Source organism: Podarcis pityusensis (genome assembly GCF_964106645.2).
Source record: "Podarcis pityusensis genome assembly, chromosome: 4".
NCBI classification, from domain to species: Eukaryota; Metazoa; Chordata; class Lepidosauria; order Squamata; family Lacertidae; genus Podarcis; species Podarcis pityusensis.
In genome coordinates this window covers 48,224,815-48,251,775 of record NC_138027.1, presented here as the reverse complement: position 1 = coordinate 48,251,775, position 26,961 = coordinate 48,224,815, and the positions used below count along the sequence as shown (strand labels likewise).

At 41.1% G+C, this 26,961-nt stretch overlaps 1 protein-coding gene across 2 annotated transcripts; it reads right to left on the bottom strand.

Moving 5' to 3' along the window:
- Window positions 1-22: 22 nt before the first annotated feature.
- On the bottom strand, window positions 23-26,961 carry CHODL (chondrolectin). Of its 2 annotated transcripts, XM_081003699.1 has the most exons (8): window positions 26,473-26,961; window positions 6,541-6,853; window positions 5,695-5,852; window positions 5,052-5,099; window positions 4,583-4,666; window positions 3,341-3,443; window positions 1,915-1,993; window positions 23-834 (listed from the first exon to the last, which is right to left on the bottom strand). In XM_081003699.1, the coding sequence occupies exons 1-8, from the start codon at window positions 26,567-26,569 to the stop codon at window positions 832-834; spliced, it is 885 nt and encodes a 294-aa protein (XP_080859825.1). In that variant the 5' UTR covers window positions 26,570-26,961; the 3' UTR covers window positions 23-831. The 2 variants fall into 2 exon arrangements, with proteins under 2 accessions (XP_080859825.1, XP_080859824.1); XM_081003698.1 differs by lacking the exon at window positions 1,915-1,993 and having other exon boundaries at window positions 25-834; window positions 26,473-26,959.

Here is a 26,961-nt window from a genome sequence, read left to right as displayed (position 1 = left end):
CACCCCCACCCCCACCCTTTTTTTTTTGTTTGTTTCCAAGGACTGAATGAATAACTTGCCATGGGCAGAATGACTCAAGTTGCCCCTGGACAAGCATATCAAAATACCCTTTTTGCTACCAAAGTGTACTCATTACAGTTCATCAGTTTGTTTCCCCATGGTTTTGAAGTTTATCCTTGCAGAATAGCACAGCGTTGCCAATTGTCTTTAGTAATGTAAGTCAAAGAACAACAGTAAAATCACCTCCTTTTTCAAATAAATAATCCTACAGTCAATATTTTTATCAAATTTTTATGCAAAGATAAATTATTTTGTTACACTGTAAATTTATATTAACTGAATTTACAGTACACCCATTAATAAGAGACAATACAACGTATGAGAAACTAACAAGGAGGGAGTTAAAATTTAAACTAGAAATGACTGTTTAGAAGTGACATATACAGTAGACATTTTTCCATATATATTCCAAATGCTCTTTCCATCTCATTACTATCTGTAGCAGAGTCATTTTCCATAGCAAAATAAATGCATTCTTTTTTTTCTTTTGGAGTGCCATGTTTTGCTACTGAATTCAAAATCAAACATTGCATATAAAAATGATCTGAACAATTGCCTCAAGGGGGAGCTTCCAGTTCATTTTGCTGATCCATTGCAATTCCAAGCCATTCCAAGCTAATATCTGACATGACATTATAATAGATCCTGAATGGAAAAGTGTTATTCCTGCTTTCTTTTCAGTCTTATCTCTATACCTCCATGCTGCTGTCTTTCCGTGCATTCTTAGAAATCCATAGCGTAGACTGGTCCGGACTGGTTTTTGTTCTTCCTTTACTGGAAAATTAGAAACACAATTGTATATACATGCATTTATTATTCATCTATTCCTTTCATATGTTCATGTAAGTATGCAATGAAAGATGGGTGACGGTGCACAATAAACAATTGTAAAGGCTTTCCAAATGGTCTCTGCTACTAATGTTGCTTGGTTGGCCTACTGTAAAAAGATTATGCACTTAAGCAGCTGGAAAGTGACCTCACACTCGACAGGATGTTTTTCTTGGTAAGGAAGTATACAAGATGAGCCTATCAATGCTGTGCTTTCTCACAGATCTATCATCTATATGATCCTCAAAATCTATGCCCACCCTCAGGCAAACCTTAAAGTCTAAAGCTTAGATCCAGTAAGCTTCGTGTGGTACTTTACATATTTATCTTACAGTACATTAATTCATTACCTGATCTATAGCTTCTTTGTATTGAGTCAAAAATTCCTAATGGTAGTTAATAGCCATAGCTGTTGAATCAGCCCAGTGGCTTTCCTTCTTCAATCCACCATTAGCAGTGTTATACTTTGAAACCAGTTTTGCAGTGTGCATTTATTTCTCAGCTAACCTAAGGGCACTACATCCATAATGTGGAAGCTTCTTTTCTATGGCTCCATTCAAAGGCACTGCAGCTAAAAGCCTAGCAATACATTTGAGTCCTTCCCATACAACTGTTAGTCGTCTGAGATGCATGGGTTGGGCTAGGAACAATCTGATAATAAAAGCACAATTGATCCCAACCACATTGTGCCAAACCTTCAGAATTTGCCACAGTGCCATGGAATGAAGCAAGGAAAAGTTACTCCCAATCCAGTACTGCTGCTTTTAAAGGACACTTTGAGTGGGATGTCATCTGAACAAAGGTAGCAAAAATATGTTCTGAACCAAGTGCATAGATTGAACTATATCCATAGATATAGATCAACATAATTTCAAGGCCACCAAACTAAATGAAGCCAACCGAGCCCTGGTGAGGAGATTCTGTCCCTGTCCAAAGTTTCTTGGAAGAGCGTTCTGTAGATCACAGGAGTTGCCAGGATCCCTAGCTCTACCTTAAAAATACAATCATAGAAACTGAGAAATATACCAAGTTAGAATCTAAACTTTCTGCAAGGCATTCAGATGATAATGGAGATGAGTCATTGAAGCAGTTTCTCCTTGCTTCCCTAGAAGAAAGGAAAGGGAAAGCCACTAAGCATGAATGAGTTGCTGGTTTGCCATAAAGCACAGGAGAAATGCTTGGTGTGGATGCTTCTCGTGCCTTACTTTGGTTTTAGCACTACCAGGGGGACCATCATAACTTTTTCTTCCTTTGAGAGCAAGAGCAATAGAGCATCCTGTTGGAGCAGAACTTGGTGTGTTCTTGACATAAGTTTGCTGCTGAAATGGCATTTGTGCGTCAACTCCTACCTCTCCTTGCAACTTTCAGTCAGATATGCCTGTGTTGTTTTCCCAGCCCACTTCAGCTCCACATCATTGACTGCAGCCGATTGGTTAAGGAAATGGGGATGATGTAAGACTGACTAAACTTTATGAGGATGAGGACAAAGCTCAGCATGGGATCAAATCCTTCTGTTCCTGCCATTGCTCTTTCTTCTGCATAGGTAGCAAGCCCTCACTTGCAGTGCAGAGAGAACAGTGCCCACAATATTCCAAGACTACGTACTGTGGTTGTGTGCACATCATACATTTAAAGCACATTACTTTCCCCCATAGAACCCTGGGGACTTTGGTTTGCTGAGGGTACTGGAATTGTAGCTCTGTGATGGGTTAAGCTACAGTTCCCAGGATTCTTCAGGTGGTGTCATGTACTTTCAGTGTTTGGTGGGTACACAGCCTGTGTCAAAGAAAGTGTTTCAGCTGATTCAGCCCTAAAAAACAGCCTGTTCCTGTGATCCTTTTGATAACAGAAAGCAGGGTAGATAGCAGGGTAGAAAAAGTAGTAAGTTCAGTTTTGCATTGTAATCAAGTACACAACAAGGACCTTTTCTTCCATCTAAAGGCTGTTTGCTTAGGCATTGGGTTTAAATGTTAGTTTTCTAGTTTCTATACTATACAACAGGTGTGTGGAAGCAGCAGCCATCCAGATGTTGATAGACTCTTATTGGCCCCAGGCAGCATGGCCAAAAAGCAACAAAAATGCAAAATGTAGTCCAATAACATTTGGAAGGCCAAGGTTCCCCATGACTAATCTACAAAAGCAACGAGTTCTTTACACTAGCATGAGAGCAGCATTAACTTACTTAGAACAAAAGGTTTTGCAAACTCAATATACCTGCTAATAATGTTGAACACATTATATATTTGACGATATGGCTACATTATTAAATGTGGACTTCCTGCCATTTTAGTCAAGGCATAACACTGGAATAATATTCATTTTCAAGTGCAAATGAGAATGGCCTTGCTTTGTGTGTGGAATGGCCTTGAATATGAGTCAGTTGGAAGGATTAATTTTATAATACATGAGCTTAAGTTCCAAGACACTCTTTCTCTCCAGTCATAATAGTTACCTTTTATGCAGCATCTGGAAACAGCAAGTCCCGAAAGCCACTAATATCAACAACAGCAGTGGTATAGTAGGTATAACAACATAAATTAAATTGGGAATTAAACCTACAAAAAAAAGGGGTTTCATTATTGTATTTGGATTGAAATCATGGGCTCTGCTTGCACAAATTCTCTTGTACTGCACCAGTTAATCACAACAATCAGAGATCTCTTAAGCCAATGGCTCACACATATGAACTAGCGTGATCTAGTCCATGAAATCTTACAACCCAAGAGGTGTCCAACCTTACGGACTCTACTCTTCCAATTTTAAAACTGTAGACTGCAGAACACCACCCTGAGGCTCTTTCAAGGCCTCAGTGAAAAAACTGGTCATGGCAGTAAAGCTTTCCTGAAAGACAACTTGCCCACCTCTAAAGACCTTTCCACATAAAGTACAACTGCAAAAGTTTTGAGAGTGACCCAAGGTTTATCTTCACTCCTGGCCAGGGCTTTTGGTTCTCATCATTTCCTTTCTGTGTTGAGTGGTAGCAGTGGAAGCAGGGAGTGCTGAACCCAGTCCCATGTATGATTGGTAACCAGATGGTCAACCCAGCACGGGTGCAGGTTGCTTCAATAGTACCCCACCTCCAGCACTACCTAACAATGTAGGGGAAAATGCATGCCCCCTACTTCAGCATCATAGCTGTAGGCAGTTGTACTCAGCAAACAACCTCACCAGCCACCATTTATAAAAGCCAAACATACAAAACAAGAACCTGATTGGGAAGGTGCAGAACTTTAGCAAAAACCTGACTTTCCAAAACTTGTTCATTAACCAAATGTTTTGTTAGATCATTTTTTTTTTTAATTAGTTATTCTGCGGTCCATTAAGCTTAATGGACTAGATTAAGACTTGAACATGCAGAACCCCCTGCAATTCATTCACTGTGTGTGGCTCTGAAGTAAGAATGAGAGGAAACTGTGGGAGAAAATACTTGGCATATTGACTCTGGCTGTTTGCGATGTGATGTCTATCCTTGACAAAAAGCATTTCCCCTTAAAAACCCAAGTAGAGCTATTTGCCCTGCAGCAACGACATCTTGAATTCTTCTTCTTTTTAAAATCCCAGAGCTCAGGTTCATTTTAGTTTCTGGGAGTACAGCCAGTTTATTCATATGATGAATAAGTGGGGTTTGCATGTCTGCAGTCTATGCTTTATATTTAAATATTACTCAGATATCAGAATCATATGCATCAATTACCAGTTTCAGTAACAACCACCGGAAAATGATCTTCTGGCTTGCTTGAATCGTGAGGCTTCCCTGCTGGCACCGTTGGCTGGGCTTCTGTGAAAGTAATTACATATTTTAAGAAAACAAAATTGAATTCCTGTGTTGGGACATCTGCACATATTACTGCACTTTGCAAAAGCTCCAAAGGCAACAGGATTAATCAGTTTTGAACATGAATACGTGTAGGTGATAAACTCGTCTAAGGACTTTACTGTAACATAGGGATAACATCTGGAATAAGGGTTACAAACTGAAATATTCCAAAATGTATCCATTCACTTATAAAAACATACATGGTAACTATTATTCTCTACAGGATTCATTGTTCAGCTGTTCCATGGCTACTCTGCTTTTCCAATCTATGGATTGTTTTGCTTTTGGAAATGATGGATGAGATTCTATTGCTTTACCACTGCAACTCAATCCAAACGTTTCTTACCATAATCTGGATCTGCTCTGTCTCCTAATTCTTTTTCTAGGATGTCATCTGTTAAAATAATATATAAACAAGGCAGGGAGGAATAGGTTGTTTACATTTTTCAGGCAATCCTAAATTTAAATAAGCAGCTTTTCAGATACTTAAAACCATATGTTGACAATTGTGTTCAGTGGGATACATTTTTGTACTTAAGGACACAATACATCCTGTAGCATCTTAAGAAGTACTTAATTAGAGTTGCAATTCTATACCTACTTCCCTTGGAATAAGTCTCATTGAACTCAATGAAATTTATTTATAAGGAGATATGTATACTACTGTATGGATAGTTAATGCAAGATCCTATGCTTGAGGCAGAAAATAAAATAGTGTGTAATGATTAGTTTAACTTCTGCTAAAATCTAGGCCCTCTATTAAAATTTGAAGCAGGGTGATGTTGCCTCTTAGTAACAGAATAACATAGTACCCCCCTGGTTTACATTTTATCTTGCTTCTATACACTAATCCAACTAAACTGTGAATTTCACTTGTGTTAATGAGATACATGGTCTGCACTAGGGTAAAGTCACCAGGACTTCAAGGGTTTGAAAAGTCAACCAGAAATCACACATAACATCTGAAGCTCATCTTCAGCATTTCCTACCTGGACCATATTTGCAGATAAAATTGTGCTTCATGTTGCATCTGTCATCATTCCATTGGTAAAGGTAAGGCCCTCCCAAGCCAGGATTTGCAGTTGGTTGATGATACATCACAACACAAGCTTCGCTGCCACAGGAAGGCTCATCTGTATACCAATTTCTATAACAATACACAAATTACAGTAAAAATTAGTTTGAAAACTATTATTGCTTGTGAGTCCGTTTTTGCTTTGCTGGATCTAAAAAAAGGAGCAGGAGTAGCTCAGTGGTAAAGCACATTCTCTGCAGGCAAAGCATCCAAGGTTCAATTCCCAGCAAGGACTGAGAAATACTTCATTCTGAAGCTTTGGAAAACCACTGTATGCCTATGAAGACCAGAGGTAGCCAACATGGTGCCTTCAAATGTTGTTGGACTACAATTCCCATCATCTTCAGCCTACATAGTCAATGGCTAAGGAAGCTGGGAGCTGCAGTTTAACATCATCTGAAGGACAGCATGTTGACTACCCTGGATATAAATAATACTATGCTAGATTCAGTGATGGAGCAGAGAAATGGGGAAAGTGAGACAAAAACAGAGAAAATTGAGATTAGCATTTATCCACCCACTTAGTCACATTTCCATACATGCTGCCAGCATTTGGTGGGTATTTCACTAGTAAACATTTCTTTCTTTATAAACTACTAATACATAGTTCATTATTCTTATTTCACAGGATCCATTTTCTCTTCCGGTATTATGGGGCCCCAGGGCAATATCAAGTCTGCCTAGCAGCCCCAAATCCCCTTTTGGTCTCTGTTTGCAGCAGCAGCAGCAGCAGCAGCAGCAAATGACACAAAATATTTACCTGAAGAGTGAATTGCTTCCATCTGTCCACTTGTAAAGATCAGGGCAGGCACTTGATGTGGTTTGTCCCTCACCACTTCTCCATAGCCCGATCCAAAAGTCCCCGTCAGAAATGCCGAGGCCTGATTTTGTGAGGTTCTGCAGCATGTTTTCTATTAACTTTTGCTCTGTTTCACTTTCGAGGCTGAGGAGTACTCCGCCATCTATTTCACAGGCCAGGCGAGCCTCCTGGAATCCCAGACGTCTGGACAAGTCTTGGAAATAGGCTATCTTGTAGCAGGGGTGTGTTGAATCACCATAACATATCTTTTGCCCTAAAAAAACAACCACACACCAATACAGAGACATGTAGTTATAGGTTAATGGAGACTTATTTCATAGCAAAACAGCATATGAATGACATCAGGGTTACATTCCCCTACTCTCGCACCATCCTTTATTTAACTTTTCCCAGAATTCCATGCTAATGATTGAAAAATTAATAAACAACTCAAAAATGTTATGTGCCTTAAAAATGTAAGAATCTGATAGGATAACTTTTGAGACGCAATGGGTACAATATCCATGAAGGTTACAACCCACAAGAGCAGACTAAAAGGGGGGGGGGAATCAATGAATCATGAATATATTTTCATTATTATTATTTTTTGTGGGAGCCATGAACATTTTTTGTGGAAAATGAAAGAAATGGAATGACATGAAAATGACACCTTTCCGCCATTGATCCTCTCTACCCTAACTGCTCTGCTCCTATCCAACTACAGAGATTGATGAGCAAAAGCTGTCTCCTGAGCAAATGTCACATGATAGGTCCTGAGACAAGTGTAACTTGAACATCAAAATGCTGATACTGGTGCTGTTAAAATGGAACTGGAAAGGACCTCATCAGACGCTTAAATGGAGTGAGTTTCAATGGAAGTATCCTTTCAGCTTTTAAACAAACTACAGTCCTCCATTATGAATTCAGAGAGCTGTGATTTGCACAAACTATGGTTTAACTAGAACAAACCAGTTTCCCCAGTATTCATGTTTTAAATACTTTTCTAATACACCCCTGAGGATCTAAAGCATGGTTTGTTCTTGCAAAACCTTTTAAGTTACAAAAAACAGAAATGGGGAGAGGGTTCAAAGGTATGGGGACACCATTGAGAATGCCCTGTGTAAGGTGCCTGCCCAAGGTCTGAGCTGAAGAATCATGAGGCCACCACATTGCTGAAGCTAAGCAGTTCTGGCTCTGGTCAGTGAATAGATGAAAGACTGTCTTTGGGAAGCACATGAATGCTGTCTTGGATTACAAAATGGAAGGAACGTAGGCTAAAAATGTAAGAATATAAACATATAAATATTTGGTTTATTGATTGGCCAGACAGCAGGACCTCGGATGTTGAACTGAGCATCTGGTGAGGCTCATATGGATGAAAGTGGTCTTTCAGGTATCCTTGGCCCAAACCGTTTAGGGCTTTAAAGGCTAAAACCAGCACCAGTAACCAGAAACTGTGATTTGTTCAAAAGTAGAAATGAATGTTTCTAATCCTCTCCTTGTGACTGTGAAAAATTATGAGAGGGTGAAGCGTATAAACCCAATGCTCACACAGGTTCCTAGCAGACATAGCTATGGTTTCCAAACTATGGTTTCCAAACGACCAGTGCTATTTTTCTAGAAAAAGAAGTGCCAGAACTCACCATGAACATCTCTCTTGTTCTCTTATAATGGCAATGGTACCCACCTGAGAGGTGCTGGAACTGAACTCTGGCGAGTTCCAGATATGAAAAGAAAAAAAAACCCTGCTAAGGACTCTGAAAAGAATATCTATCTACACTACATTGCTCCATAGTTACTTCAAGAATGGACTGCTACTGCAATGTGCTCTATGTGAGGCTGCTATAGAGAAGCTTTCAGAAACTTCAGCTAGCAGCAAGAGCACTAAGTGGGCTGGTCCTTGGGACATGTGACACCTTTGCTGTACCAACTGCACTAGATACCAGTAAGTTTTTGGACTCCAATCAAAGTGCTTGCTGGCACTACTGAAGTCTACCAGGCTTGAGGACAGAATACTTAAAGGTCCTCGTTCTTCCATTTTAGGCTGCTCTATCTCTGAGCACATCTGATAAGGTTATGCTGTATATCTTCCCTTTTTCTGCAGTACGTCCAGTAAGAATGTGGAAGGGGACCTGCTCTGTGATGGCTCCCAGCCTATATAACTCCTTGCCTAGGTAGATATGTCATCCCCCACCTTACAATATTTTCAGTGCCTTTCTCAAAACTTCTTTGCTAGGCTAATACACATGGTTATGGGCTGGAAGCAAGGCTGCATTCAAATGTGAGGTTTGTTGTGTTAGTTTTACTGATTATAAGGCTAGAGTTTCTATCCCAATTTCTAATGTTCCTTTTACACTGCAGTACCAGCTGCATTATGGAACTGTGGCTTTTAGATTGACATACTGCCATGTCAAGCTGAATTTTGAACAGTGGGGAAGAACTCTTGCTGGGATATTGCCCCACTTTTCATCACATGGAACTACAATACAAAACTCAGCTTTCCAAGTTATCAGGCTTGCGAGTTAATGGGGTTGCAAACAGAATAAAAAACAACAACAATTAGTATGGAAATAAGTGCTAAACCTCCACCAGATTTCCAAAAGTGGCTTTTATGTCATGTGAAATATCACATAAAAGATTGAAATTATCAGGTAAGGAAATGTCAGGGAAACAATAAAGTGCTGTCTGAATGTAACACAAGTCCTGCTGAACTTAATGGGGTTTACTTCCAATAATACATGCATAGAATTGCACTATAACTTGATCACTTAACCATTATTTTTTGTTTTGTTTTGGCCACTTCTGCCACTGCCACTTCTTGCTGCCTTTTAATTGCCAGGTTTGGGTTTTGATTATGTCACATAGTTCTAAATTGTTGGATCATTTTAATCTGACTTTACTGGATTAAGTGGACAGTGTGATAGAAATCTAATTCATGGGTTGAATATTCTGATTCAGAGATATGTGCACATCACTGCTTGTACCTCACGCCCAAGCACATGTTTAGCCCTACCATATATGGCAGAACTGGTCAACTTTTCAGTGCCGCATGTGTGGTCCCAATTCTGCAACACAAAATCATATGCAACCCTAGGCTGTGGTCATGAGTTATGGCATCCAGACAAAGGAACCAGATGTACATTTGTTAGAAACCAAATTCACATTTATCTAACACCCATATATATATATATATTTGTGTGTGTGTGTGTGTGTGTATATATATATATAATGTTTAATATGATAAATATATATATAATAACATATCTATATTAATATAATAAACACCCTGTTTAACAATATAGTATAAAGTTAAGACACAGAAACAAGGTGATCCGAATAGTTTAAGGAAAACAAGAAACAAATTGCAAACTCAGATGTGGACTCAGCCTACTGAAAGAATCACAGCATCATCCTTGTTTTATTTATTTTTGTATTTTCCCATGAAAATATAATTTAGACCAGAAAGCTTTATACCTACCACATCGTCTGTGAAATATCCAACAAATAGCATATCAAAAGCATGCAATATTGGATGAAGGTAGGCATGCATTTATTCCTTGCTGGCTTTCATGAATGAATTGAATAAAAATACTTTCCAGCTCCACAAGGAGAAAGCATATCTGGTACCAGATAAGGCCAACAGGAATGGGATAAGAGAAGAGGTCCTCGTATGGATCAGAAATAACAGAAATAAGAATATATGGACAGACTGCATCAAGGAGAGATGTGAACAGTGGGGTCCTCCAAGGATCTGTATAGGACCAGTGCTTTTTAAACATTGATAAATTATCAGTAGTTCTGGGGGAACAGAATGATATCCATATTTGTTCATGATCCCTCAATTGTTCAATGTTCTTAAAAGAAAAGGGGATTGCAAGGAACTCTTAAATGAAACTCACAAAACTGCATGATAAGCATAGTAAATATAATTCAGTATAAGTATAAAGTATGCACATAAAGTCTAAGTACAGTGGTACCTCGATTTAAGAACAGCCCTGTTTACGAACTATTCAGTTTACGAACTCCAGAAAACCGGAAGTAGTATCCCGGGTTGCGAACTTTACCTCGGTCTAAGAACGGAATCCAAACAGTGGAAGGGCACCGTCAGTGGGAGGCCTCATTAGGGAAAGCGCGCCTCAGTTTCAGAATGGTTTTGGTTTCAGAACGGACTTCCAGAATGGATTAAGTTTGTAAACTGAGGTACCACTATGTAAGTCCAAGTAGAAAGTGATTTACATTAGAGCAAAAAGAATCCTAACCACATAAATGACAATGGGATCTGAGGTTATGGTGGACAACTTGATGAAAACATCAAACCATTGTCTGACTGTGTAACTAAAAATACCGTTATCAAAATGCCTTTATACAAATCTAGTGTGACCACATTTGAAAGACTGCCTATAAGTCTGGTTATTTTAAAAAAAATGCTACAGAGCTGGAATAGAGCGGTAAAAATTATCAAGTGGCTGCAGCAACTTCTCAATAAGAAAAGGCTACAATCACTGAGACTTTTAAACTTATTTTTAAAATGTAAGTAAACTGTGGGAACATGACAGAATTATGCATGGTGTATAGAAGTACAGTGGTACCTCGGGTTACAGAGACTTCAGGTTACAGACTCAGCTAACCCAGAAAAAGTACCTCATCTTAAGAACTTTGCTTCAGGATGAGAACAGAAATCGTGCGGCGGCAGCGTGGCAGCAGCGGGAGGCCCCATTAGCTAAAGTGGTGCCTCAGGTTAAGAACAGTTTCAGGTTAAGAACGGACCTCCAGAACAAATTAAGTTCTTAACCCGAGGTACCACTGTAGATAGAAGTCTTTCTCTCTTTCTCATATAATACTTAGAAGCCATTTTTCCAATGAAAATGTATGGTGGAAGAATGAGGACAAATAGGAGGAAGGACTACTTCACACAGCACTTAGTTAAACCAAGGAATTCTCTACCAGAGGGAGTGTGATTTTTGCCACCAATCTGGACAGCTTCAAAAGGGAATTAAAGAGAACCATGAAGGATAAGAAACCGGAGAGTTTTGTTGGAGAGGCAAAGAGTGATGTTGACAAATGCCCATGAGTTTTAAAGAAGAGGGATGTATGAGAATTCCTGGAAGATCAGGAAATGAAGAGACCAATAGAGGAAAAACCTGAAGGGAATAATAGGAGTAAAGACCAACTTGACATTTTTTTAATTAACAGCCACACCCTCAAATGCTACATAATAGGCAACAGATTGTCACAGCTGCTGAAAATGATGATAACAAATTCATTGATATCTCTGTTAATGTACCAAAGTTATTTTATTCATCCTACAAGTGGTCCTGACTACCTAAACGTCACACACAATTTCAGCTTGAGAGCTAACATGCCACAGAAAATGCAAGATGTGAGCCGATAAATAGAAAGAACAGATCTCTAGGGTAGCATTTTGACCCATCCATGATGTATCATATGATTAGCAATCATCCTTTCCTATTATGTTGTCAGAACTTTGATCCGATTCAGAAGCCAATCTTGTGCTGAATTGCATTAAGTATTATTGATGTTTCACTGAACCATACCCTTTTTTTCTTTTTCTTTTTTGTTCCATCGATGGGCTCTAATCTGCATTTTAGGATAAATCACATTACATTATGTCTCTTCAAAAACTACTGCCGCAGCATAATTTCATAATTGTACTCTGTATTCATTAGTAAGATAAATATATGGAAACTAATAGCTTCTTTTCCGCTAAGAAACATCTTTCTGCTTCAACATTTATGCTGGTCTTTCATCCCTCTAGCTGGTTATCTTTTGCCAAGCCTGCACAATATGTGACCCATAAAGCTGAATTCTAATGACCAACCAGGTATAGTAACCTGCCTGGTGCCTGAGAACACACACTTTCGGTGGTCTCAGGTAGGAAGCAAAACAAGGAGGTTGATCAAATTCTTTGTAAGCTACCATATATGACTTGGTGAGTCAGGGAGTGACTATTTAAAACAGTACAAGATCCCCTGGGGAGATATATTACCAATATATTTTTTCTAAGTACACAAATGTCCTACCTAACTACATCCAGAGAATCAGAACTTAAGAACATCTTGCCTGAGCATCCAGAATTTAAGATTCCCTTAAGCGCATGAGACACAGGTTTTATGGTAGGAGATCTCTCACTGGCGATCTTTTCCAGCAAATGAATCTGGGTTCAAAACTATTCTCCATGGGCACAGCTGAGTCACTAATAAAAGACCATACACTTAAAACGGTAACTCATGTGAACTAAACTTAAAACACGAGGGGTAGTAGAGAAATAATTATATATCTGCTTAATAAAATAGGAGGAATACTATAAATGCAAAGAAGAATGGGTGATAAAGAAATGATAAAACAATAAGGATAATAAACAACTTTGTAAAAATAAACAGTACAGCCATGTAAAATTAAAAAGATAAGAAACAAATGAAGCCAAGCTTTCCTCTTATCCAAAGCTCCCTTCTAGTCTACCTATTTAAAAGTTAAATCAGTCTAGCCCCTTCTGAGTTTCAAAGTACTTCATATCAACCACTACAAAGGGCCTGGAGAACTTTTTCTATCCATCACTCCCCTGAGAAGAGAGGCAGAAAGTGTATACTCCAACTCACTAATTCTGAACTTCTGATATTGAATTCTCTTGATCTCTTGATCCAAGTACCCTGTCCTAGTTACTCTGTTGCAAGATTATTGTTTTGCTGCATGTTTTAAGCTATGTTCAGAGTTGAATGTTTTAAGGATTTTACACATGGTTTTTGTAAATGGCTTGGAAGCCTGTCTTGGCATTAAGTGGTATATAATTAATTAATATTAATCAATCAGAGGTGGGGCCAGACCTTTCTGTGTTGCTAAGAGGTGGGAACTATTCCACTCTCCTTGTTTGCAAAATAAAAAATAAAAATCAGGGGGAAAGTTTAAGCACTGTCCTTGTGATTTGTCCCACTATCTCGTAAACATATTTTGACTCAGAATATTCTCAAAGTTATCTCTACCAAACGTCTTATGGCTTCACCTCATGATCATCTTCTCAGCCTCTTATCAAATACTGTAACAATCCCTTCCCTTTCCTTGTTATTGTGCAGGTCCCACAGTCTCATACACACAGTGCCTTTCCTCAGCAAAATTCACATTAACCCAGGGCAAAAGCAAGGTGTGGGTCACGTAACTCACCCAGGAGCACATCCCAGAAGAGGCACATCCTAGTTAGGGGTTGATAAAGTTGGGTGGTATATAAATACAGATAAATCAAATAATGTACATTGATGTGTAAACCCATTCTGAGCAGTATGCATCTATCACCTATAACCTAAAGTGTCACACTTCCAATTTAATGCAATCACAGATAAAGTGAGCTCTGAAAGAATCCACAAAGAACAGAGCTCTTCAGACCTGAGAGCATACATTAGTACTGTATCAAAGTTTATTTGCACATCTGACTAAAACAGAGTCAGCATTTTAGTTTTCACAGATTTCCAGAAGAAATGCAGAAGTCTAATTACCTGGATCAATACACGATAAATGGTTTTTCAACCAGCAAATTGGTATTATGCTGAAGGAGCAAATGAAACACTGTTTTACTTGTTGGTTTAAGTGGTATGCCTTTATCAAGGAAAAAGCCCTACATATTACAGTATTTCCTGAAGGCAATTGTGCGCCAAACTATTAAAATTCTGACAGCTTTACCGTTCTAAGTAGAAAATGTCTATTTTTTGGCATTAGTTCCACTCCATATATTTAATATGCTATAAAATGTGAGGCTGAGACCCATTTAGTTGTTTCTGTAATAGATGCTTTCCCCCGCCCCCATTTGATCTCATGGACCCTGCAGCTGTAAATTATAGGATCAGTATTGGCAGACAGCCAGAGTTCTGTCTAAGCAGAAGTCTCTTAAGAATGTTCCAGCAGTCTCAAACTGGTGGTATCTGTGGCTTCACGGAGATCTTGAAGCATAACTTGAAACCTAGGATGGGACACACTCTCTCTAAACATGAAGCTAAAGGTTAACCAATGGTCTAGTCAAAAGTGGCACACAAGCTCTTCTCAGCCTTGGGGTTTTCTACTTAATACACCCTAGCTGTGCCCTGGTTCAACAGAACAGAGAATAACTTTAAGGCACATATGTATGTGTACACTCATTTATTTATTTTCTTTACAGCCACTCAGATGAAACTCGTGATAATTGTACTAATAATTAAAGTGTTTGTATTTGAATAATATGGTATTACTAAATCCACATGAAGTTGCTTCTCATTCTGCTGTGATGTTTTTAACTCCCCCCCCCCCTTTCTTTTTAGTAGAAGATGTTCTGATCAGTGGGAGACCTTGTTTTTGAAGCTGGACTCTGAAGCTGGCTCTGGACATAATTCACCTGTTCAACTCACCTGCCTTTCTCAGCATAACCTGCCTCTTTCCTCTTTACCTTCCTGCTGCAGATTTGCTGGTACCAGGGGCAATCTAAAGATGCTTGGCAAGTTGGATCCTCCTAACAGAGGATCCATGTTGTGCTTGGCCCCTGAAACTCTTCCCCTACCGGCTTGTGGGTGGGGCTTGCCCCGCCCCAAGCCGGTGTTGCCACAGTTATGCTACCAGCCTTTAGCCAATTGGCATCGTGGCAAAGGTTGGGGGTTGGGAGTATCTATTTGGCAGCACGATGTAGGGACCTCCTTTTGCTTCATGCTGCCGAACACCCGCTCACCCACCCGTTAATTAGGTCGTGTTTGGCCTTGCTTTGGACTTTGGTTGGTCACCTCTTTGGGAATGGGGGCCGGGTAGGAATTTTTCCCAATGTGGCAGATTGTCTGTGGCCACTTGGTTTTTGCCTACCTCTTAGCAATCATCACAACTTTGTAAGGTTTGGCAGTTAGTCATTGGTTTAGGGGAATGTGGGGAGGGGAGGTGCGGCCACCACCTGCCCCTCCAATGAATAGGGTATTCTGTTAAAGGAATCCAGGGGTCTGGATCTCACCCTGAGAGGGGCTAGGTCCATGCCAGGACCCCTGGGAACCCCAGGGGTGAGCACCAGTCAATATACACTGACGGAGATCTCCCTGCTGGTTGTTACCCTTACAGGCTTCCTGCAGGGTAGGGCAGGAGCCAGATATAGTTTTGATACCAATGCCTAAGTCATTACCAGTCAAATTTGTGTATTCAATAAAGTTGTGGCCAAAATTTGCCCATTAACATTTAAACTAAATTCTGTCTCCACTGTGTCTTTATTTCCATGAGGGATGGGTTTTGGGGCTCGGAGCACAAGTGCTGTGGGAATGTTCAAGGAGGCAGAATAGGCTATATTGTTTATTAATATCCTTTCTAACTAGCGCTAGCAAGTTCCTTTACTTAGCAGAGTTTTACATTCCCCTTTTAAATGCCCAGCGGATAGCTGTCTGCAGGCTTGTTTAAGCCTCTCAATATGAGGTTCCTGGTGAGTTCCTTATATCCCTCTTAAAAGAATAAAAATGTCACAATCTTGTTTAAAGTATATAAAATAAGTTTACTCACATCATCAGTTTACAATTGGATCCCTGAAGGCAGACTTAGTTACAAAGTATATGCATGTGGATCTATCCCAAAAGGGGATAATCCCAGTGTCCTCTGTTGGCTAAAAGCCAACAGAGCATTTCTAACTAAAGAGCTGCTCCAATGACGGAGGAAGTCAAAGAGAGAGAGAGAGAGAGAGAGAGGCAGCATGCCTTGTCCTTTTGTTACCTGGACAGGTAAGGTCACGCCCACCTCTAGTCACATGCAAAGGAAGTTTGTCCCAGCCAGGAGTAAACAGTAAGTTTCCAACTGGCTGGACCAAGCATTCCCCTGCATGTCTACTCTAGGAAAACAAGGCATGTTGTACTTGACTGCTACTTATGTATCATATCCCACAAGTACAACCCACATTTACCTAGTGGAACATGCTCATTTCACTTCAAGTAACAGAAGCAGCAGATCCTCTACAGCAGCTGCACTTATTTTCTGTGGCCACAGTGATCAAGGGTCATTCTTCTAAACTGAAAACATTGTGAAGCATCACATTTCCTTGTTGCTTTTCTTGCTTGTGGAGGAGATAACATCTTAGGAGGACTACTGCTTTCATCAAGGATCTTTGGTTTTTCAAAGCTCTTGATAAATATGCAGAAAAGCTCAAGTCTTGAAACAAGGTTTGTTTTGTTTTGCCAACTATGTTTTGCAACATGATTTGATAAATCGCGCTAAGCTTCTTCCAAGAAGGTTATTAAGAATCTAAAAACATATATTCATCCATTAGTTTGCTCTGTCTTCTGAAGTAGATGAATAGATCAAAAGCATATTTGAAAATGGCCAATCACACCCAAAGTGAGTCAGTGTGGCCTCATGGTTATTGTATTGAACTGGGGAGACAGAGGGTCACTTCCAAGCCACCAATTGAGCATTCATCCTAATTTGTTTGCAGGGTGACTAAACATTACTCTTTACTGAACACTCATTTTTATTTGTTTGTAGGGAAGTCAGATGTAGCAGTCTGGATTCAAGGCCTTGGGCAAATGCCTGTCCTAATGCTCCTCATAGCTATGTTGTGAGATAGCCTGGGATGGAAGTGGCGCTGTGGTCTAAACCACTGAGCCTCTTGGGCTTGCCGATCAGCAGGTTGATGGTTCGAATCCGCACAACAGGGTGAGCTCCTGTTGCTCTGTCCCAGCTCCTGCCTGCCTAGCAGTTCGAAAGCACACCAGCGCAAGCAGATAAATAGGTACCACTGTGGCGGCAGGGTAAACGGGGTTTCCGTGCGCTCTGGTTTCCATCACAGTGTTCCACTGTGCCAGAAGTGGTTTAGTCATGCTGGCCTTGTGACCCGGAAAGCTGTCTGTGGACAAATGCCTGCTCCCTCGGCCTGAAAGTGAGATGAGCACCGCAACCCCATAGTCACCTTTGACTGGACTTAACTGTCCAGGGGTCCTTTACCTTTACCTTAGTCCCATCTATTTTGCTGCCAACATCTTGAAAATAAGGGTGGTACAAGCTTGGCAATGGGAAACCAACCTTAAAATTAGCTAGTCTAATTTTGACGTAGTGCTGCCCTAATCAGAGGTATTGCTTATTGCAAAGTTGTAAATGCTTTCATGCTTCAGCCAGTTGTAATTCTTCGTAGAGAAGCATAAGTCACAACCTCCTATTCAGCATGAAGAGGTGATGTGAATTCAAATGTCTTGGATCAATATTGCAAAGCCTTTAACTAGCTCTAATGTGAGCCCGGGGCTGGCTCCAGAAGCTGTGTAACTTCCAGAGCTCTCTTCTGGAATGTGTGAAGTAAAAGTAAAAGCAATAGTGTGCCTGAGCACGTGCAGACATAAAGGCATTTTTGAATGTTACCCCAGTAGTTTGAGAGCTATGATTCCATGAGGTGCCTGTTTCTAGAGCAAGAACTCATGTGATCAGCTACAGAGTAACTGCTCATAGAAAAGCAAAAAGTGTCCACACAGATCAGATGCTCATGCCACAGTGTTCAGAGGGATCTACCATTCCATAAGGACTGTGAAACAGATTGACATATGTATCTCCATCTATTCTTTGGGCTACCGTAGTTATTGTCTGCCCATTATTAACACAACAACTATCTCTGGAATAGTGCCACACTTCTGTTGCTGATATTTCCATTTTAGTAAATGGCAACTTCACACACACACACCCCCAATATGAATTATTTTTGATCTTCAGAGATCTTATTTTGAGTACTGTCACATAAATATTGGAATGCGCACTTGACAAAATCAAGAAAATATCACAAATAAAAGGGCAAAAATAAACTGACAGCAAACAGCAGTCATTAAGGCATAATGGCTTTGATTAATACATTGGTTGTTAAGTGGCTAGTAAAAAGATTAGCTCGCGTATTTCCTGCCCAACAGATACTTAAAGTAATTGCATTTTTGCAAACTGCATTATCATCACTTTATGTGCTTTATGATGTCATAGGTACAGCAATGCGGGTTATGTAACACTCAGCAGTTTTTCCTAACCCTGTCTTCTCACTTTTCTTTTCTTTTTTAAGGACTGGTCTTCAGCCAACTCCAGGCATTCTGAACTACTGCATTGCAAACAGCTATTGTTGCCAATAATTCAATATGAACACAAAAGCATAATGTGTTTCCCTATCACTTCTTATAGCACTACCACCATGAGAAAAATTGCTACAGGGTCAATTATGAGGATATGAGATAAGACATGGTAGAATGTAAAAATGCTGCAAGCTACCATGAAGTATCATGAGTTAGCAGAGATAAGAGAACAGAATAGAATAATTTTGCTCTGCTGAGGGATAAGGAGCATGCAGTTCTCAGGAGCTCATTTATGAAGCCCACAGATCAAATCCTTTTCATCTCCACCATTCTATCATTTTGACATTATTACCAGTGTGTCTTTTTTTGTTTGTTGTGGTTTTTTTGAGAAATACTTATAGCCCTTGCAGTTGCAGAGAGTTTTGAATAAATAGTGGGAGAAATGTCCATCATATTTGCTGATAACAACCAAGCTGCCCGTCACTTTTCAATCTTATTGACAAAAGGTGAATTGGGGGAGCTAATTCATGGTGAGAAGAGAAAATAATGGCACTATTACACATCAGAAGTGCACTGAAAATAATTGGTGCCAATGTGCCTATTATATGATCTTGGCCTAACTTGCAGAGATGGCATTTGATTGCAGTTACCTTGTTAGTCCTGGAGTCACACCTGTTGTACACGATTAGACACCTTTCCAGTGATTTTATGGAGCATTCATTTAGACCCAACAAAGATTATGTCCGCTGTGACCAGGGATGGGAAAATATATCCATTTCATTATTATTGATTATTGAGTGTTATTAGTGTAATTATTGAGTGTTTTAGTGTGAATTTCTCCTCATATGCAATTTTGCCTGTTATAAACATTTTTTGCAATCCAATTTCCCCTAATATAATGTATTATTCTGTGTTACTTTCACAAATATATACCGGTACATGCAGTTTATGCACCCTAGTACAGTGGTACCTTGGGTTACATACGCCTCAGGTTACAGACTCCGCTAACCCAGAAATAGTACCTTGGGTTAAGAACTTTGCTTCAGGATGAGAACAGAAATCGTGTTCCGGGAGTGCGGCGGCAGCAGCAGGCCCCATTAGCTAAAGTGGTGCTTCAGGTTAAGAACAGTTTCAGGTTAAAAACGGACCTCTGGAACGAATTAAGTACTTAACCCGAGGTACCACTGTATATGCATCTGTGTACATGTTACTTAGTTTGGAGAACTGCCCTCCACAGTTTGGGAAAAAGCAAATTCTAAAGGATGCTCTATTTTGGTTCACATACTTCTTCAGCAAATACAGAAGAGGTGGGTTTGCCCTTAAATGGCAACTGAGTCAAAATTCTCCCCCACCCCTACTGTGGCCTACAGTTCAACCCTGACTAGTATTCGTAAGTCCATGGAACTAGTTCCCTGAACCCAAGGGGGCTTTACACACATACCGCAACAGCTGTCACCTCTCCCATTATGTTTCATAATACACTGTTGTTGTTTTTTGAGAGGCATCTCAAAATTAGTCTGTGATGCAGCAATGAGGAGGGAGTCAACTGTTCAAAATAAAAATAAAAATCATTTGACTGCACATAAACCCTCAGACAAAACTTCAAGTAGCTCTGCTTTCAATATGGCTTGGAAATCCCCAGTCTTCCACAGCAAAGAGCCAGTCTCATTCAACATAGAGATGCTTATGTCTGAGTAAACAGGCTTGAGACTACACCATTAGGAATACTGGTGTATATGTGGAACAAGCTACAACAGTGGTTTATAGACAGGTTGACAGCAATAATTCAAGTGTCTTCCAAAGGAGGATTTATTCCAAAACAAATTGGGCCTAATCAACCTTTTCCTGTGCACCTGGAAGTCTTCTTCTGTGATTGGCACCTCCTCATTTGGTCTTCCTGCACACATACAGCAAATAAGTCCATTAAATAGGCAGGTCTAATCCCATTAAAATTAACAGGCTTAAGTTGCTTAACTTGGTTTGGAATTTCGTTGCATGGTGTAGTTTTGAGAACACAACTTCTTTCTATTGTGTACATTCTTGTTATAGACTATGATTTTGTACATTGTGCTGCTGTTAAGTTTATCCCAGAGAGAGACCCCAGAAGCAGAAATCAATTTTATCTTAATGTTTAAAAAGATCTGGAAAACGTTATTGTGTGTGTGTGTATATATATATATATATACACAGAGAGAGAGAGACAGAAAGAGTCTGCTGCCGAAAAGGCATAAGAATTGGCACCAGGTAACCTTTGCAGAGGAGAGTGATCCATAAGTGAGGCATCACAGCTGAAAAGGCTTTTTTTCCCTGAGAGACACCTATCTAACCTCTAATAGCAGCAGCATCCCGAAAAGGTCGATTTACTCTGATGTTAACACAGGAAATATGAGAGGAAGAGGACCCTGAGGTCCCAAGGCTTATCAGTGTTAGAAACTTGAAGGAGCGTCTCCACCTCCATCGTTCTGCCCGGACACTGAGGTCCAGCGCCGAGGGCCTTCTGGTGGTTCCCTCGCTACGAGAAGCCAAGTTACAGGGAACCAGGCAGAGGGCCTTCTTGGTAGTGGCACCCTCCCTGTGGAAGGCCCTCCCACCAGATGTCAAAGAGAACAATAACTATCAAACTTTTAGAAGACATCTGAAGGCAGCCCTGTTTAGGGAACCTTTTAATGTTTAATAGGTTATTGCACTTTAGTGTTCTGTTGGAAGCCGCCCAGAGTGGCTGGGGTATAAATAATAAATTTATTATTATTATTATTATTATTATTATTATTAACTCAAATATATCAGCTAATCACCAAATGGCACCTTAAACCTGGGTCACAGTCACTACAATGGCATATCTAGGCATCTTTTCTTTTTTGCAGTGAAATTTATTTGTTGTTTAGTCATTTAGTCATTTAGTCATAGAATCATAGAATCATAGAATCATAGAATCATAGAGTTGGAAGAGACCACAAGGGCCATCGAGTCCAACCCCCTGCCAAGCAGGAAACACCATCAGAGCACTCCTGACATATGGTTGTCAAGCCTCTGCTTAAAGACCTCCAAAGAAGGAGACTCCACCACACTCCATGGCAGCAAATTCCACTGTCGAACAGCTCTTACTGTCAGGAAGTTCTTCCTAATGTTTAGGTGGAATCTTCTTTCTTGTAGTTTGGATCCATTGCTCCGTGTCCGCTTCTCTGGAGCAGCAGAAAACAACCTTTCTCCCTCCTCTATGTGACATCCTTTTATATATTTGAACATGGCTATCATATCACCCCTTAATCTCCTCTTCTCCAGGCTAAACATGCCCAGCTCCCTTAGCCGTGTCCGACTCTTCGTGACCCCATGGACCAGAGCACGCCAGGCACTTCTGTCTTCCACTTTCTCCCGCAGTTTGGTCAGACTTATGTTTGTAGCTTCGAGAACACTGTCCAACCATCTCGTCCTCTGCCGTCCCCTTCTCCTTGTGCCCTCCATCTTTCCCAACATCAGGGTCTTTTCCAGGGAGTCTTCTCTTCTCATGAGGTGGCCAAAGTATTGGAGCCTCAGCTTCAGGATCTGTCCTTCCAGTGAGCACTCAGGGCTGATTTCCTTCAGAATGGAGAGGTTTGATCTTCTTGCAGTCCATGGGACTCTCAAGAGTCTCCTCCAGCGCCATAATTCAAAAGCATCAATTCTTCGGCGATCAGCCTTCTTTATGGTCCAGCTCTCACTTCCATATATCACTACTGGGAAAACCATAGCTATTGTTTTCCCAGTGAAATTTATTATTATTATTATTCATTTCATTACTGTAGCACTTTATATTTTAAAGAAAAAAGCTCAAAGTGGTTTGCAACACATTAAAACATCAAATGAAACAATCCAGAATAAAACAAATTCAAGCTTCAAGCAAAATATTTCAGCTCCTTCTCTGGGTGACATATTTGCTTTTCCCATACTTATTTACCTACTTAATTTAGGTTGCTGCCCCATAGCAGAAATACTATAGGAAGCCAGTGTGGTGTAGTGGTTAGAGTGTCGGACTAGGACCTGGGAGATCAGGGTTCAAATCCCCACTCAGTCATGAAGCTCACTGGGTGACCTTGGGCCAGTCACAGCCTCTTAACTTACGTCACAGGGTTGTTCTCAGGATTAACTGAGGAGGGTGGTGAACCATGTACCGTACTCCTTGGAGAAAAAGGTGGGATATAAATGCAGTAAATAAGCTCTTCTGCTTACCGGCTTAAGAAAGTTGGAGGGGCCAGCCAGATGGAGATGTCAGTCACCAACTTGGCATCCACATAGTCACAGTTGGACCCATGCCAGTCTCAAAACGCGCCTGGCGCCTGGGGGATTTCAAACACTGCTTATCAGGCTTTAAATTGCTCTTAGAATTTGGGGCTGATCGACAACAAAGCTGTTTCAGAACCAGCAAGATGTGTTACCTATAGCTCATCTCAGTTAGTCTAACAACAGCATTCATAAATTTTCAAAAAGTTTCAAAGGCAGCTCTGCATACAACATATCGCCATAATCTATTCAGGTAATCACCAAAGTAAGGATGACTGTGGCTTATCTCTGCTTAAAAGGGACCACAGCTGGTATACCAGCCTTAGCTAATGGGAAATGTTTTGGGCTTCTTAAGCCACGTAGGCCTCTGGTGACAAAGCTGGGTCAATCAACACCCACCAAACTGCAAATATGATCCTCTTATAGGGTGCGATCCTCCCAGAATGAGTTGAACCCAAGCCAGACAAACTACCCAGCAACATCAGCTCCATCATATCTAAATTGAGCTTATTTCCCTCGCCCTCATCCATGCCATCCCAAATCCCAGGCATCAATATTTTGCACTTCTAAAGCTTCACTTGAATAAGATAGGAACACAAAGTAGAGCTCCATGTTACCAATGTATTGAATGCCCCTCTCTCCAAATCCCATGATCATTTCTCTCCATCAGATACTCTCACTCTCGCATTTGTCCTGGGTTGTTACAGGCAATGGACACCTCCTGAGTGTCAGCATTTTGTAGAATGGAGTCAAACCATACCAGAAATTTAGGTTTGTGCAATTAAAGTGGATCAAAGCACTCTGTTACCCTGGCACAACAAATCTACACTGAAAAGTGTAGGATGAACAAACAGCTCATGGGAAGATGTATAAACATCATGCAAACAAATCAGGATGAATTTTGAAAGAATGCTCATGGTCATATAACATCACCACAAACAAATCTGAACAAATGCTCAACAAAGACAAGACATAGTCTAACTGCAGCACAAGCTTTCTGCAAGCAAATCAGGTTAGATACTTCATAAACAGGTTATCTGAAGACACCAGAGGATTCAGCACCCAAAAGTATCTCAAGGTCTTCATCCATAGGTTGCACTTCACTCCTGAAATGCTCTACACCAAGACTACAGTTGTTGCACCTCCTGTACAGTTAATTCACTAAAGTCCACTCTGCTTTTCTTCCCCTTGTGTTCTGGTAGAAAAGAGGTGAGTGGACAAAGAGACTAGTGCAGTACTTTGAAGAAGTTGCCTAATACTTTAGAACTTTTAAAGGGGTGGCCACTGTCTTCAGGTAAAGACTTTGCAACCTGGAGATGGTACAGATCTCTTTTAACAGTTCTGCCTGGCATCTGAATGGACAGTGTTATCTCCTATGATTTGATTAATGTTCCATTTGTATAGTGGCTTCCAGGCAGAAAGCTCAGAAGGAACGGCATGAATTAATCTCCTGTTTGCTACATGCAACTCCCTCCCCTCAGCTATTATCACAATCCAGATTTTGAGGGGCCCTTGGATAAGATGCCTTCAACACTTCCCCATTCCTGCATGGACTTGCTTCCTTGTGACTGCTGTCACTGATTTCCTCTCCCTGAGACCATCTCCACCATTGCCCAAAAGGGCAATATTTCTACTTGTTGTTGCCACTGAATGAACAAGAAACAACAGCCAGATAAGCAGAGACAGGGGATGGGGGGGGGGGAATCTGCAGTGGTCCCCATAACTGTGGTGGCAGCCTTGACAAGTTCCTGACACTGACACCCCCTGGTGTCTACATAGCACCTTAAGGTTGGTGCTGCATGTGATCAGTAGCTGAAAAGGATTAGAACTGGTTCTAGGTTACATGAACTATTTAAGCCATTCCTAAGAGATTGCCTGGAATGTTTTTCTTTTCATTTCATTTTAAAAGTGGTGTGTCCAATGACGAGGGGTCTAAAGGTTCCTGCTTCTTGTGCTCATGTTTCATGAATCTATTTTAATTATTGAAAACTGGAGCATTATCCAATTTCTAGTCCCTTGCTTCCTGCCTGACCTTTCAGGAAACCATTGGAATTGGGCTGAAATGTACCCTATAGAACACACTCAGGTAATAATATGTACAGGTCCATCTAGAAAATAGGCACACACTGAATCTGCACCGGGGAAAGTTAGCTCTAATCTATGAAAGCTCCTTGCATAGTAAGTTTGTTGACCTTAAAGATACAACTGGATTCTTTATTGCTTATGTACACTGTATCTTTATGTGCAGGACACACAGGGCAGGTTCCAGCTCCTCCACCACTTGCATGCAATGAATGGATAGGCACAGTATATTTCTCATATTTATGACATATTTCACATATTTATGGCAAATATATAAGGAAGGAAGGAACTTTGCGCCGCAGTTGAAAAACTTTGTATGTTAATCAATATTTTCTTTAAAAAATTCCTTAAGGAGCTTTTCAATATATGAAGATGGCTTCCTAATTATAAAGAATTGAGCAGTTCAGCAAATTCCCTGTGAAGTTATTTCCTTGGAAAGAAATATTCAAGGCAAGACAATCGTATCATAGAATGGGAACCCAATGGTCATCTAGTCCAACCCTCTGCAGAATGGGATCATCTGAGGAAGCTGTAGGATTTTCCAATACTGATTCATGTCAAAGTTCAGTAGAAGTATGAGCTCAGAAGTTTAGGACACCACCCATATACCCCTTCCACCCACTACTCAGGGTGGAAGTCTACATCTGGTAGCACACATGGTTCTTCAGAGGTATTCTTGCACTGATATCTTTCCTGCCACACAAATCCTTATCCACAAACATGAATGTGGATTTCGGTGGTTACTGCAGACAAGCAGGAACTGAGAAAGTTGTCAGGTGTGATGGGCATCTCTTTCACATCACTCTTTATCTGGCATTTGAGCCCCCATCCTGCTTCTCCGTATTTGATCCTCTATCCTGCTTCTCAGTCTCTGAACTTTTTAAAAATGAGGGACAAATAGACTCTCTATAAATGGAGGACAGATCAGAGCAAAACCTTTTGACTTAGGAGACACAATATAAGGGACATCAAACTTTCCACCCCCATATTTAAAGATATGAATTGGGGATCTCATCTTTGGAATTTCCAGGATTGAGGCTGTGATCTTTCCGCAAAGTCAAATCATCAACTTGGGACAAAAATCGAGCCTTTTTTTACTCGCCAGGAAACAGCTCGTCCCTAGTGCCAGTGACACAATGCCAAGGCTGCGTTCCATGAGTTCCCTTTGCCTCACTGAATCAATAGAGCGCCACCCGCTTGAAAGTAAGAGGATCCCCGCCAGAAAGAGCCACCTTTCTGTTTGGGAATCTCTAACCACTGTTCAATGATCAAGTTGAAAAGCAATGAAAGGGGGAAGTGGAAGGATTGCACCCGAATACCCGGAGCACTTCGGGGGTCTTTATACAGCAAAGAAAGGGCCCTGCAGAGGTTGTTGCGCTCCAATTCCCAACAGTCCCAGGCAGCATGGTCAATGGTCAGGACTGATGGGAGTGTGGAGTCCAGAAACATCTGGAGGGGGTCCCAGCTCTCTCGCTGCTCTCCCCCAAATAAGAAACCAGGTTCCTCATCCCTCCCTTCAACTCACCACTCAGGACTCGCAGCGAGAGGCAACTCTGAGCCCACAGCCAACAGCAGCCCAGCAGCAGCAGCTGGGGACGCCTTCCGCACGGAAAAGGGAGCATCGCAGCGGCCGAGGGAAGAGGCGCTGGGCGTCTGAACAAAGTCCCCGAAGTGACAGCAGCAGCAGGTCAGGCAGGCAGGCACCCTCAGCGCCTGCGCAACGGCCGGTCCTCCGCGGGTAAGGTGCTCCAAAGCGGGTCCCTTCAAAGCGCCAAGCAACTGCAGGAGCAGCAGCCGCCTTGAGGAGATCCCTGAGAGCCAGCTGTTGCCCTGCCCGCTGCCGCTGCGCGCATCTCCGTGCGCCAAGGAAGCGCGCGCGTTTTTGCAGGACACCTTTGGGCGAGAGGGAGAAGCGTCTTGTCCAAGGGAGGAGGAGGAGAAGCAGCAGGAGCAGGAAGCACTGCAAGGTCTCCCTTCTCCTCGTCTTGGCCTGCCTGCGCCAGGAGACGCTGGA